This window comes from Halichoeres trimaculatus, unplaced genomic scaffold (genome assembly GCF_033239565.1).
Source record: "Halichoeres trimaculatus isolate MK-OKI-2021-1 unplaced genomic scaffold, fHalTri1.1 fHalTri1_scaffold_14, whole genome shotgun sequence".
Taxonomy (NCBI): domain Eukaryota; kingdom Metazoa; phylum Chordata; class Actinopteri; order Labriformes; family Labridae; genus Halichoeres; species Halichoeres trimaculatus.
In genome coordinates, this window is record NW_027437192.1 from 20,707,898 (window position 1) to 20,722,123 (window position 14,226).

Consider the following 14,226-nt stretch of genomic DNA (forward strand, 5'->3'; position numbering starts at 1 on the left):
ATGAATTTTAATTATAAGCACATATTGTATAATTTATATACAGAAGAACTAATGTGACCTAGGCTACAAGGATAAATGTGTAAACAGGTGATGAGTCATAAATGATGTATTTCTTTTACAGGGATTTACTAGTGCATGACTTTGAGAGTGCTCTGATGCAATACTAATACATAAAGAACTTAAATATCCAGGGACTGGTTGTTTAAAAGTACTGTCACTAAGTTGGAAGCATCCAACTGGATAAAATCTAAAAACTTAGTCTCCAGAAGGAAAAAACAACAACTATAGAATCAGATTGGACTGGGTTATACAATTTGTTTTTCTTATAAGAAAACTCCAGTTTGTTTTGTTTATAACTTTTACTTTCCAGAGCCGATACCATGATAGTAGATGAGTTGTGAATAAAAAACTATAAGATTTGTCCTCATGAGGATATCTACTAACAGCTCTTGAAACTGACTGTCACCTCTGCTGACATCAGTAGAAAAGAAATTCTTAACAGTGCTATAAAGAAGAACAAAAAGCAATTGATTTTATGTCTCAACAATCAAAAATTGACTGATTACAGACTGAAATTCATTTTTTTTTCACAACACAAAAAATTTCAATACTGTGCCGTATCAGTTTTTCTTCCACCCCTACGAAGATGTTGACTTTAAAATAATCCCACACATGTGGCTGTTTTCATATTTGAGAATTAATATTTTTGATCAGATGCTGCAGTTTGGATTTCTAAATTATGATTTTATTTTTTGTTTGAGCTGAAAAGCGAGTTACCTATTCTGTTTGTACATTTAGTACATTTTGTGGAAAGTTCTTTGACTCTTCTTTGGAAACTTGCAACAGCTCTACCCAAGTTGCAATCCATTTGGAACAGCATGTCAGCCGTACACCACATCTGTCCAAACCCGGAGCTTACAGGAGAAGTCTTGCTTGTGCCATCGCTGCCTCTCTCCATCCTGCCTTCAGTCTGCCAGATGTGCAAACATTGGCTTGGGGGAGCTCAGTTGTCAAGGCAATACATACTCTGTGGTTTAACAGTAAGCTCTACTCGAAGCTGAATTCCTAACCAGTGTAAGAAAAGACTTACACTGGTAAATCCATATCAGATTTGGTGTAGAACAGTTTTCTTCTCATCACTGTTTATATCATTTGTCCTACCACAGACTTTGTCAGGTATAAGCTACAAAAGCAGAATTGTCAAATTAGCTGCTGCCGTCCTGCTGGGTATTGAAAGATAGCTTATTTCCATTTCCCATACCTCAACAGAACTCATTAGGGGAATGGATGAACCCACAAGGGTGTCCTGAATGCCTGGTGACATGCTAAGTCCCCACGATCCTTCATTAGATGCGATCTTTCGTGCTGGGGAAAGGACATACTACGCATTCCCCTTCATGCGGCCCATCCATCATTGGACTATTTGATTGGCTGTCACCTTATTCCCTCTGCTGTGTAAAGGTGCCCCTGACCCTGCCTTTGTCCTGGGTTTCACCCTTCTGTCTTAACCCTGTTGTGTGTGGGGGGTCTGTAAGTGTAGTGATTGACTGCACAGGCTTTGTCTCATTTGTGAAAGAGTATTTTGAGGTGACAGTGACCCTATCTCAGGCATGAGGCCTTCAGAGTCCTAACGGTCAAATCCTCTTCCTGTCATATATCCCACCTCTACTGTCACTGAGGAAGCAATTTCAGATCTCATGGTTGTCAACTGACAGCAATGTGTGTCTATGGGGATAATGAAGTATCTTACGGGCATTCCAGTGTAGCCAGTGGTTAACAATACATGTTTTGCAGAAACGACTTGCCTTTGTGTGCTATGATGTTCACAGTCTACCTTGTCAACCTTGAAAAAATCTGTGTGTTCAGAATCATGTGTTTCTGGTTGGTCTCAGTTTCACTGTAAATAGTAAGTTACACAGAGGCTACACCCTTGCGTATACATGCTAAAACATAAACAAGCTCTTGGCCTTTACTTGCAGTCTTAAGTTTGTGGAATCCTGTTTTTTTTTTTTTAAAGCTGATTTGAAGACGTATAGTTATAAGAAGAGCTATTTCTCAAGGGGAGAGGACTGCAAGTTTTGAGATGCTTGTGTATTGAATGGGCTCCGGGAAATCAAGAAATTAAACCATCTAGTGGTGTTTGCATGCAGATATCTGATCACAGGGATAGATAATACTGGGGAACAATTTGAAAAAAAAAATCATTTGAGTTAGATTTTTATGCTGATTAAGACTAAAATTGGCATGCTGATTTTAAAATTACACTAATTTTTTTTTTTCTAGCGCATTAAGTTTTTTTCCCCACAGCCCACCCTTCAGATGAGCAAAATTCCCCTGATTAGCTGTAGTAAGACTTGCCAACTGATTAAGATTGGACTCATCTACAGCTACATGGCAACTTGTTTGTGCAGTCACAATTGACACATTGCAGCGAGAGGTGTGTGCAGCACTCAATAGGTCAGTACTATCAATATCTGCAAACAGAAAGCTAGCATAGTAGAGTTAAAAGGGTTTGGGCTTTTCCCCTAACCTTGTAAACCTGTGCATACTGCTGCAATTCTGTTTTGTTTTATGCTGTTTTTTTAAGCCTGCTACTATTACATCTTAGTGTTTTATTTACATAGGTTTATATTTCCTTTGTTCCAGATCATGTCTACTCATGTAGCTCCTCCTATCCTTTGTAAAAACATAATAGTGTTCAATAACATTGCAGTCATACCTGTTTCTTTCCTATTTCATTGTTTGTCAATTTTTAAAGATTTTAATAAAACAAGCACATGTCTGTTAAGTTAAGTATTTTTCATATTTTTTTTTAAGAAAACAGGATCCTATAGTTAAAAACTTGATGTAATAGAAAGAAAAAAAACTAAGATCAGTTTTGGATTGAGCACCCAAAAATTAGTTATAGACAGCTGTCAGACCTAACTCAACAAAAATTGTGTTCCCGGGTGTAATTTTCCCTCGTATAACTGATAATGGGAGCAGTGATCCCATCCTGGTGGATTGCTGTCAGCTTTTTGTTGCTCTTCTTACAAAATGATTTATTTTTCTCAAAATGTGACAAAATCTGCTGAAACCCAAATACACAGATTTTACATTTTTGGTGGACTCTGTTCATAAAGAGGAACTGCAGAGCGAAAACTGGTATAGGACCATTCCATGAAATGTCTGTGGCTAGTTGGAATCTTGAGCTTGCTAATGTTTCAGTATTTGATTTGGCCCCATAATGAAAGGAAAGGTTGCTTCAGGAAGTACCATGGGCCAGGGTCATTCACCTGCCTGACAAAATAGATTTACTGCTGTTCCTTGCATCCTGTCATGAATGATCAGCACTGGAGTCTGTCAGGCACAGGGGTTGTGCCATGTATGCAGGCAAATCACCATGGCTGGTCCTACACACACACACACCGCATGAGAATGAAGCATGTACACAGATATTGAAATTTATGGACGCTCTGCTGTGATAAAGAAAGCCATCAGTTCTCAGCAGTCTGGGTGAGAATTGGCCTTCACACCCCATTATGTTGTTCAGAAGTAACATGAAGTGAAACAGGGAGCGTTCCATGTGAAATAACCTCTGCTTTGCTGACCTTTCTTGGTACACGTTGCAATTTGTTGGATTTTACAGACCGCTTTAATTTCACTTTTTTTTGTTCATGCATACCTCTCTACCTCTGACTTACCATGACCAAGACATCAAGTCAGTTTTTCTCTTTATTTTCAATCTGCTGATGGGTCACATGTCTACAGCAACTATAGACATGTGCAACAGAGCCTTTATTTAGGTTTCTGTGTTTAAGGAAAATATTTGGGCCGACAAACATATCAAACATTTTTGCAGCTTGAAGTTTTGTGCTTTTGGTGTTTTTCAAAGTCAGTTCCACCATTTTTGTTTTTATTTTTATTTTCATAAAGGTTGTGTAGTTGCAGCACTGACAGATCACGAATCCTGATTTCACTGGTCTCTTGCTAAACCCTTACATATTCATGCAAAATCATGCAAATACTTTCCTTCTATGACTCATAGTTTGAAACCAGTGGGAAGCTGAGGCCCCCGTGGGTGGTTGTCCTGTGAGTCACCAAGAACTCCATTACCCATTACCCAAACAAAGGTCACTCAGTAGTCACTACCAGCAGAATGGCAAGAAACAGCTTTGTCTATAATATACACTTTTACCCCTCTTTGCTGTTACATTTTACAGGTTTACTAAGTTTCCACCCTGGGGAGACAGTTTACACCCTCATGCAGTCTTCAGCGACACATCCTACATTCAAAACAACAACAAAGTGTGGTTAATTTATGCAGTCAGAGAGTTTTCGACTCCCAATTTTGTCGTTTTTAATTTAAAGTGTGTACCATGAGCCTGAACTGTAGAAACAAGCCGCTGTTGGACCATGGTATCTGAATATTGATGTCCCACCTCCAACCCCTCCTGTTGTAAAAAATAAATGAAGCATAATACTTTAGTGAAAGTCATCAGAGCTGTCAATCATAATGTGGCATCCCTTCTTTTTAGGTGAAAAAAATAATAACAATGCATTATATTACAACTTAACTTTAAGAAAAATTAACTCCAGCACAGAAATCAGCATGTTTAGGACCAAGTACCATGTTTTTAAGAAAATTGACTTGATAATTCACTCATAACTATCCGCTATAACCTAAAGGGCTGCTTTTATGACCCATACTGTTACCAGAAAGTCCATATGTCACACTAAATGTTGGGAACATAGAATGAGATAAACTGATCTGAACTCAAATCAAAGCCTGCACCCAACCCACTGATCTGAAACATTGTGAAAGCTCCATGCACGTCCCAAACCTCTGAGTGGACACTGACTGTGCATTACTTAGCGTTCTCCATCAGCCAAGATGATCCTAAGCCTCTTCTATACTGCATGTTTGTTTCTCTAAAAATAGACATTAAATTCTTCATCTGTCAACTGTTTTCTAGTCTTGAAAACAAAACGCCATGGGCTAACTTGACTGTATGAAAATGACCTTAACTCTTTTAAAGTCTCTAACACTGTCTTCTCACTTATCTGAACCTGGTGCCAGTTTAAACATAGCTCTAACAACCACTGGAGAGAGCTATTTGAGATTTAGGTTTGTTGTGCTTGTAGTGCCTAATGTTGGCTAAAACCGCTACCCTCAAGTCGAGAACAGTGACGTCACTTTAGGAGATTTATCACATTCGAAACAGCTCCCTCTGGTGCTACTGTGGGACTTAAATCCACAGTGAATGTAACTGGTATGAATGGCATGATGGCATGGTAGCAGATGTGGTTCCTTCAGAGTTATTGAGCTATATATCTGACTGTTTAATCCCAGGTTAGGCCTTCCATATGTTGGTGTCAATCCAGAACATTCCATTGTATTTTATAGCTTCATTTTTTAACTCAAAGTGTAGGTGAGTGATGTGGTTCTTCACCTCATTTAAACCTTTGTTTCACCACAGAGAGATGAATCAAATGGCATTACCTACTTTTCATATTTCCTAAAATAAACAAGTCTCCTTTTGTTTAGGGTGTTGATTTTTTATACCTTTAACCTTGATAGATCACCTTGTACAGATTTTTTTTTTCTGACAGGGCACCATGTAGCCCTCTCTTTGTCTCTTATGACATCTTATTTGTGAAAGCCCCCATGACGCGTTCTTTTTCTTTTCTACCCGTTCAGTTGGTTTGTCCGTGCTATAAATGATTTGCAGCTGGGTGTTGTTCTTATTTTCTGAAAATTGTGACATATATAGTCTGTTCTGTCAACTTTCAGCGCCACCAGAAATGTTTCCCTACTCACTCCAGACAAACGCCTTGCTCAGCAGGATCAGTTGCTCTGTTTTGACTGTAGCTTGGAAATGTTTGAGTCCAGCCGAGATAAATTATGTGTTTAGGTCTTTGAACATTGCACTGCCTCAGAATAAGAAAAACACTACCCATGATTCATAGCTTGTTTTTGGAGACTGATGTGTCTAACCATCTTCTGGTTTAACGGTTAATAGAGGCCAGGGTGTGATCGCAAATTCGACGGATCCACACATATTCTGTTGTTGACACGTTCAGCTCCATTTCCACCAAGGCCAAGAGTTTGGAGTTTGCATTTTATGGTGTTTCCACTGACTAATCCTGGGGCAGATCCCCAAATTACCGAGACAAGCCATCCCACTTTTTGGGACTCTTCTGTAGGGGTGCCAGACTAAACCAATCTGATCTTGGAAGGTGGAGCTACAACACTGCAGAGCGTTGATTGATTGGTCCAAAGAATTGTCAGTTACCCTGTGACAATGCCTGTATTTTTCTTCACAGCACACAGCCTCAAAGAAGACCAAATGCTAGATGTCTGCCATTGTTGCTCGTTGTTTACTGTGTAGTGTTTTTCTTCTTGGATTTATTAGCAGGGTACACTGTGTCACGCTGCTATGGCGTCACACTATTATGTTACTGATGCGGCTATCGAGCCAACCTGTACCAAACCGTACTGATCTAAACCGGACTGCTCTGTGGAAACAGACATATTTTTTTGTCTAAATATTGTCGACTCTTGCCTCTTGAAGATCATACACACCAGTTATGCTCCACCTCTTTAGATTTGTTCATTTAGAGATAGATTACAGACTACATTGACTAGAATTTAAAACAACCAGTTCCAGTACTACTTGGACAGAGAGGGAGTGGTCTCATGGGGGTTAGCTCTTAGTCCACAAAATACACTCAGATTATTAAAGCAAACAACAGAGTGGACGCTGACGCTGTAATTTCTTTATAGAATAAGAAAAATAAAGGGTTTTACTGGAGATTTAAAAGAGTTAAAGTGTTTATGTTAAATGGTTTGTGCCAGGATTTTCACTTGTCGTGCCAGCAGTGTTATTAAAAGTGTTAATTATAGGGTGTTTGTGGTTGATTTTAACAAAAATTTAATACTGAATTTGTTCCTTTAAGTGTTAACATTTCTTGGCTAACAGACACTGACCAAACTCAGTTTTTTACCTCCCAGACATGTTCTAGGAATCGATTGTGGGATTTACAGCCACCTTCTTGTTGCCTTGCATGCTCAGAGCTCAAGGCCTTCCTCAAAATCTGCTTCAAACTGAGCGAGCAGCTTGACACACTGATTGAAGCAATTTTCAGCCAGTGGAAAGTAATACAACCTCTATGAGATTGTTTTCTCTACAGTCTCTGCACCACACGCTGTTTTATCTGACCGCACATCACTGATCCGATCACGGGAGAGGCTGGTGTCATTTTCTGACAGTGGCCAGGATCCTGACATCTTGTTTAAAGTGTCTTCCAGCATTGTCCTATTAGATGCTGGGTTTGCCGTCAGTGTCCTGTCGACTGAGCTGCTCCTGTTAGATGCTGACTGACAACCACATTGGAAGGAAAGTGGAGTTTCTTTCCCTTCAACTCATGCTGCCTGCAAGCTCAAACAGGCGCTGTTTTTGAAATATATTTTACCAAACAGCAAAGCCATTTGAATTCTGCACAAACCCTGAAGTCTGAACTATTTTTGTTTGTGACGAGATTCACCTCTGGCCCGTGCTTAACCTCATCACGGAGGGACTTCTGACGCCAAAGATGAGGTTGCACCTGCAGAATTACATCTTTCTATTTTCTGAGGTTTTTCTGTCAGATTTTTCATCAAATGTGACAAAAGCCTTTTTTGACTTTTGTATACAGTTTCTGATCCTGTCTGCTCCTGGCTCATTGTGCAGATGCCCATTGATACAGTTAAATGAAATCTTTTGAGTCATGCTGAAATGACACAGTCCACAATAGACAAATGAACTGAGCGAAAGGAAATGGAATTTATCAGTCTGGTGATTCATTTTCAGTCCCTCTCTTTACTTTGTTTGAATATGCACAGATGATGCAGCAGCAGCCAAGTCTGATGAGTCGGTGGTGGACCGTAGCTATGTGAAAAAGAAGCTAGAGCATGGACTGACAAGGATCTGGCAGGTATAGAGTGTACTTTCCTTCAATTTTTTTTTCAAACATATGAACATTCTTCTTCCAAGTTTTTTGTCTTATTTATATTTTTTTCAAGACTTCTGCCTAATAAAAGTTTCCCTCCCTTTCTTCTTCAGGATGTCCAGTTAAAAGTGAAGGCCTACATCCTCGGCACAGACATGTCCAACTTCAAATATGATGATTTCATAGTGGTACTGGATGTCATCAGCAGGTACAGCACAGAGCCAGATCTGGCAGCTCGTCCTTGTTTCCAATAATTGGCTGTCACTATTTCTGCCCTTTTTCTTCCTTTACTTTTTCACTTGGTCCTTTTTGTTCTTACTTTTTGGAACCTCTCAGCAGCGATTTATTCATTCAGTACAACCAATTATGCAAATAGACCATCACAGAAACAAACATATTCCTTTCTCCAATCAGAGAGCTGCCATCTAAACACATCTCTGTGGTTTTATTAACTTTGGTTATAATTGTATGTACACCTACATAAGTCACGTATTGAACTGCAATCATGCTGCCCCTTGTTCAGCTTGCTCTTATTCTCTGTGGGTGTGAATGTTTTTGGAGTTTGGACTTAAAGCTGGTGCTTTGTATGCTCAGTCATCTTCTTAATACATTTTACAAAACGGTCAAAATGCTTATTTAAGATGCAGAGCAGTTTGTTTCTGTTTCTTTAACGTCACAGCTGACATTATATTGTCTGGTTGTTTACTGCCAAGTCAGAGTAACCAGAGCAGCTCTGTTTACATGGTGTGTCTGTTCCCCAGCTGACTCTGCTGTCAGTCACACACACACTGCTCTCACCCCAGAGGTATGAGCGCTAATGGACCGTTTTTAAAACATCCATGAAGGTCTTTTTTTCTTTTTTTCTTTCTTTCTTTCTGTCTTTCTTTCTTTCTTTCTTTCTTTCTTTCTTTCTTTCTTTCTTTCTTTCTTTCTTTCTTTCTTTCTTTCTTTCATGTGTTGTTTTTTTTTCTTTTTCTGCATATTCATTCTTTTTTTAGTTTTGTCCTTTGTTTTCTTATTTTCTTTCTTTCTTTCTTTCTTTCTTTCTTTCTTTCTTTCTTTCTTTCTTTCTTTCTTTCTTTCTTTCTTTCTTTCTTTCCATTATTCCTTCCATAGTCTTTTGTTCTTCCATCAGTTGTTTTTTTAATTTCTTTTTCAACATATCTTTTATTCTTTGTTGTTAGTTTTTTCCCATGTTTCTTTTTTCTTTGTTTGTTAGTTAGTTTGTTTGTTTGTTTGTTTGTTTGTTTCTTTCTTTCTTTCTTTCTTTCTTTCTTTCTTTCTTTCTTTTTTTCTTTCTCAATTCATGTTTTCTTTCTCTTATTGTTTCTTTCTTTCTTTAACTATTCCTTTCTTTTCTTTCTTCTTTCTTTAATCATTTCTTTCTTTTCTTTCTTTCTGTCTTGTTTTCTGTCGTTCCTTATTCATGTGCTCTTCTTTCTTTCTCTCATTTTTCTTTCTTTCTACATATCTTTTATTCTTTGTTTTTAGCTTTGTCCTACATTTCTTTCTTTCTTTCTTTCTTTCTTAATTCATGTTTCCTTCTTTTTTCTTTCTTTCTTAATTTATGTTTTTTTTCTTTTATTGTTTCTTTCTTTATTATTTTTTTTCTTTTCTTTCTTTCTTTCTTCCTTTCTTATTTCATGTTTTTTTTCCTTCTTTCTTTATGCAGTTTTTCTGACTTTCTGTTTACTTTTTCTGCCCTTTGTTATTTTATATACATTACAGCATTCTTTCCCTTGATTATTAACTTATATTAAGTGAAGAGCAATCTACAAGGAGTGAAAGGAAGATGAAAAAAGGAGTAATTTTCAAAATCTATCACAGTTATAAGGTAGAACCTCTACAGACTCATTGTTTTGCCACTAATTCTGACTTTATACTTTATATTTCTTACATGCATCAGATGTTGTTTCTGTCTAGTGTCTGTCACGTTTCTCCTGTTCTTTAGTTCATTAACATTTTGGTCAAACTTTACCCACTTTCCTTGTACACCTGCTCTAGGTTGATGCAGGTGGGTGAGGAGTTCTGCGGCAGTAAGTCAGAGGTCCTGCAGGAGTCCATCAAACGTCAGAGTGTCAACTACTTCAAAAACTACCACAGGTGGGATGCTAATGTTCCTTTTAGGTCATTGAGTAGATGAATATACTTAACCCTCACATTCTGTGCGTCCCCTTAGCTGATAAACTCAATTATCTGTAAAAAAAAAAAAAAAAAAAAAAAAAAAAAAAAGATTACATGGACCTGAAAATGACCCCACCTTAACTGAAGGAGAGTTACCATGGCTGCTTGATTACCTCACACAGTAACAACTGTCTGCTGTCTTCTCTGTGCAACTCCTCAGAAAGTCATGTAATTACACAGCTACACTCACAGGGTTGAAAGCACATCTACTTCCTGATTGTGTAACCTTCAACCAGCCACATGAATATGTAAACTCTCTAAGTGACAGCACCGCATTTGCATTGATCTGCATTTTGATTGCTTGTCAGGAATCATGGATAAGATTTTTAAATTTGGGAGCATTGACAGACCTGATCCGGTGACACACAGGGAAAAGAAAGGTGGCCTCTGGGATAGGACACATTGAAGGTGATGCCGTGGGCTGGGGGAGTGGAGGAATTATAATCAGAGCTAAAATAAAAGAGTGAGGGTGACAGACAAAGAAAAAAAAGAGAAAGCACATTCCCCCCCCTGCTCTCACACATCAGCACTATTACCCATGGGGCTTCCTGTGTGCATCATCTTGACATTAGCTTTGATTTATTTTCCCACCCATTACTAAAGTGATTACCATTAGTGAACTTTGACTGGATGCTGCTCGTATGTGTGCATTAGCCGCCTGCAGACACACACTCAGTCAGCAGGGGTGTGTTGCTATCATTGGCCTGTGGGTATAAAGAGCAGAACGACTCAGGCAGGGGTTTAGACACAATAAGTATCTTAGCGATTCGCCACTGGACGCTTCTGCTTTCATTTCACAAGTCCTTTTCTTAAAGTGATTAGGGTTTCAAAATTTTAATGTACTTAAAAATCACATTACGCTCAGGGAGTATAATAGAATGAACGGTGCAAAATGGACTCGTTAAATAAAGTTTGTTAAGCACGCAATTCATTATATTCCCAGGGCAGCTATTGAGATGCTGTTTCCTCGTAATGTTCGAACTCACAAATTTAAAAGGGAAAGGGAGGGTTCATTTCACATTCACATTTCAAATTGAGACACTCTATCTGGTGGCCTTAGGTTATATTTAGATAACAGCTAACATTAGCATCAAGGAGCAACATCCAGTTTGTAAAAATGAAGCCTATGCAGAAGTGCTAAATGTTGCTGTCCATTGAAAATCGATCCAATTGAGGCTGGCTGCAGAAAGACAGAAAGTCATGTACACACCCAGCCATAAAAACTGACTTTTATGGCACTAAAAAGTGTATCTACAGCCTGGTTCAAAAAACAGATGGGGTCTAAAACACTGATTTCACTATCGGCTCACACTGCATGGTGAGTGATTTATTTTCTTACTCAGCGGTTTAGAAGTTATTAGGATAGTTTGATTTTCCAGTATGACAGCTCAGGTCATGTGACTGACAGGCACCCTATAGCTGTTTGAAATGAAACTCACAGCCGGCGTCATGACGAATGAGTCTGCGTCTACGGATTGGCTTCATTTCAAGTGTCAGAAACAGACGGGTGACGTCGCAGAAGCCACGTCCATGTTTTATACAGTCCATGATCAGCATTCAACTACCCCCGTGTTAGCATCTTTATCTTTTGCTATGAAGCTAACACAGTGTGTGCCAGCTTGTACACAGACAATCATGCTATCTTATCACACAACACTACAAGGTAGAAATGTACGCTTTCTGTTATGGTTATGTTTGTAAGTAATTATAATTTTCCTAACTTAAATTCTGCAGAAAAGAGGACACTTTGTGATTATTTTCAGTTTGGAAGACAAAAAGTTAAAATGTAACTGAAATCTCATCTTTTGTTATACGACATTCTCTTCCACTCTGCTTCACTTTTTCTCACTGTCACTTCAAACACCTTCAGAAAAGCTACCAGGTGGGTCCACAGTATTTGAAGCTGACACTGCTCAATCATTACACACACACACACACACACACACACACACACACACACACACACACACACACACACACACACACACACACACACACACACACACACACACACACACACACACACACACACACACACACACACACACACGATATTGACCCACCATGCAAGCACCAGGGGTCCAGTCTTGAGCTGTGAATATACCACATACTCTCCAAAAACAGACACACATTTCTTCCTTTCTTGCTGCACATCAGTGACCTTTGCAGCCTTGTCTTTTTTATGTCCCCACGTTGAATCTGACCTCCCAGAACAAAGGAATTGCTTTAATGTAGGAAATGGTATAAGGTCAGTGACGGACAGATGTTGACTTTTTCTTCTTGTTCATCTTTTTTCTGACTCCTTCACCCTTTTTTGCCTCTCTTCTTGAACTCCCCCAGGGCGCGACTGGAAGAGCTGAGGATGTTTTTGGAAAATGAGACCTGGGAGCTGTGCCCGGTCAAGTCCAACTTTAACATCGCCCAACTCCATGTGAGTAGAAATCCAATCATTGACTCAAACAGTGACACTCGGTGGCATCTATTTATTCCTCACTGCCACCCCAAGCCCCCGGTGACATTTGCATATGCATTTGAAACACGGGGGAAGCTGCTCGATGATTTCTTTTGGTATGTGAATGTGTGTGTGTGTGTGTGTGTGTGTGTGTGTGTGTGTGTGTGTGTGTGTGTGTGTGTGTGTGTGTGTGTGTGTGTGTGTGTGTGTGTGTGTGTGTGTGTGTATAAGCCCATCTATCATCCCAGGAGCAGTAAAGTTCACTACACATTATGTAACACAGACGCAGATGACACGCCCGTTGTTCCTTGTGGCGTGTATGTCACTGGATTTTATTTCTTGCTCCCTGAACAACACATAAAAGATAAAACCTTGAATATCACCAGAGCCTGATAAAGATCATGTACAGAAGCCCTGGAAATGTTAAACTTAATTTGTGGTTATATTCAATAACTAATTCAAAGAAAAGATCATGAGGTGATGTCTTGTTTACCTGGAGGCAGAAGCATTTTTTCCTCTCTTAGCTGTCTTACTAATTTCACATCACCAAATAATTTTTGTAGCAAAACCTCTGCAGGGAGAAGTTTTTGATATGGCGTTTAGGAAAGTACATTAAATCACAGCTCCTCTAAGGAAGGATTTGTGGAAGGTTCATTTACGCGTCCCATGTGGTGCATCACTTCTTTTTTTGTGATCGTGTCCCACATCAAAGGATGTTCGATGCCCCTTTTTTTCATATTAATACCAGTACAAATACTCCCTCTTCACTGACACCGAGTGCCAATACGGCTGGTTTTTTTGATACATATAATGTCTTTTACCCGTGATAGCTCATTGTGAACAAAGACAGTACAGTCACTCTGCTGTGAAGTCCAAAATAAAACACAAACAACTCTCTGTGAGTTTATGGTTTGTTTTTAATAAATTAACAAAAGTGCAAAATAAAACACATGTCAGAGTTTGTTTTTTTTTTTTTTCTTTTTTTTTTTAACAGTTTAGTCGTTAACTCTCCATGGTTCATTCATAGACCTGACGTACATATGTCACAGTGTCCAATCACAGCAGTGTAGCGCCAACTACTGGTGAGGAGAACTTACTCCACGAAAGATTATTTGCCTTAAGTATTGGCTGCTGGCAGCCTTCACAAGTACTGATACCTTGAAATAAGGCTGGTATCAGGCCGATACCTGATACCAGCACTCGCCCATCCCAATCTGACATGTTTGAAATAAGTGTTTATTGATGGAAGGAACCATCCATGATTTCTTCTTTCTGTGGAATATATCCACTGTTTAGGCACAAAGCTAAAATTATCCTCTTCTGACATCAGTCCGATGGCAGCTGTAAGAGACATAAAAAGCTTTTAAAAACACTTACTCTGGTCACTTAATGGTCTGTGCAGTAAAAGCACCGTAAGAAATCACGCAGAAACTTTGAAGCAGGATAAAACATGATTTATTTGCAGCACTGGGGGATATAAAAAAATAAGTTAGCGTTTAATTTTTATTTCCAGAAAATACAAATAATTATCACAATAAAAATCAAATCATTACCTTTTAAATTCAAGGACAGATTTTTGCTCCCAGGCAAAAGTTGAAGAAATGAGACACGTTACTAGC

At 38.8% G+C, this 14,226-nt stretch overlaps 1 protein-coding gene across 1 annotated transcript in view; it reads left to right on the top strand.

Moving 5' to 3' along the window:
* vps50 (VPS50 subunit of EARP/GARPII complex) overlaps positions 1-14,226 on the top strand; it is a 147,387-nt gene that overhangs the window by 70,959 nt on the left and 62,202 nt on the right. The window contains exons 14-17 of the mRNA XM_074686866.1: positions 7,865-7,956; positions 8,085-8,179; positions 9,976-10,074; positions 12,496-12,586. Of these exons, the coding sequence (XP_074542967.1) occupies positions 7,865-7,956; positions 8,085-8,179; positions 9,976-10,074; positions 12,496-12,586 (377 nt within the window). The remainder of the gene's footprint in view (positions 1-7,864; positions 7,957-8,084; positions 8,180-9,975; positions 10,075-12,495; positions 12,587-14,226) is intronic.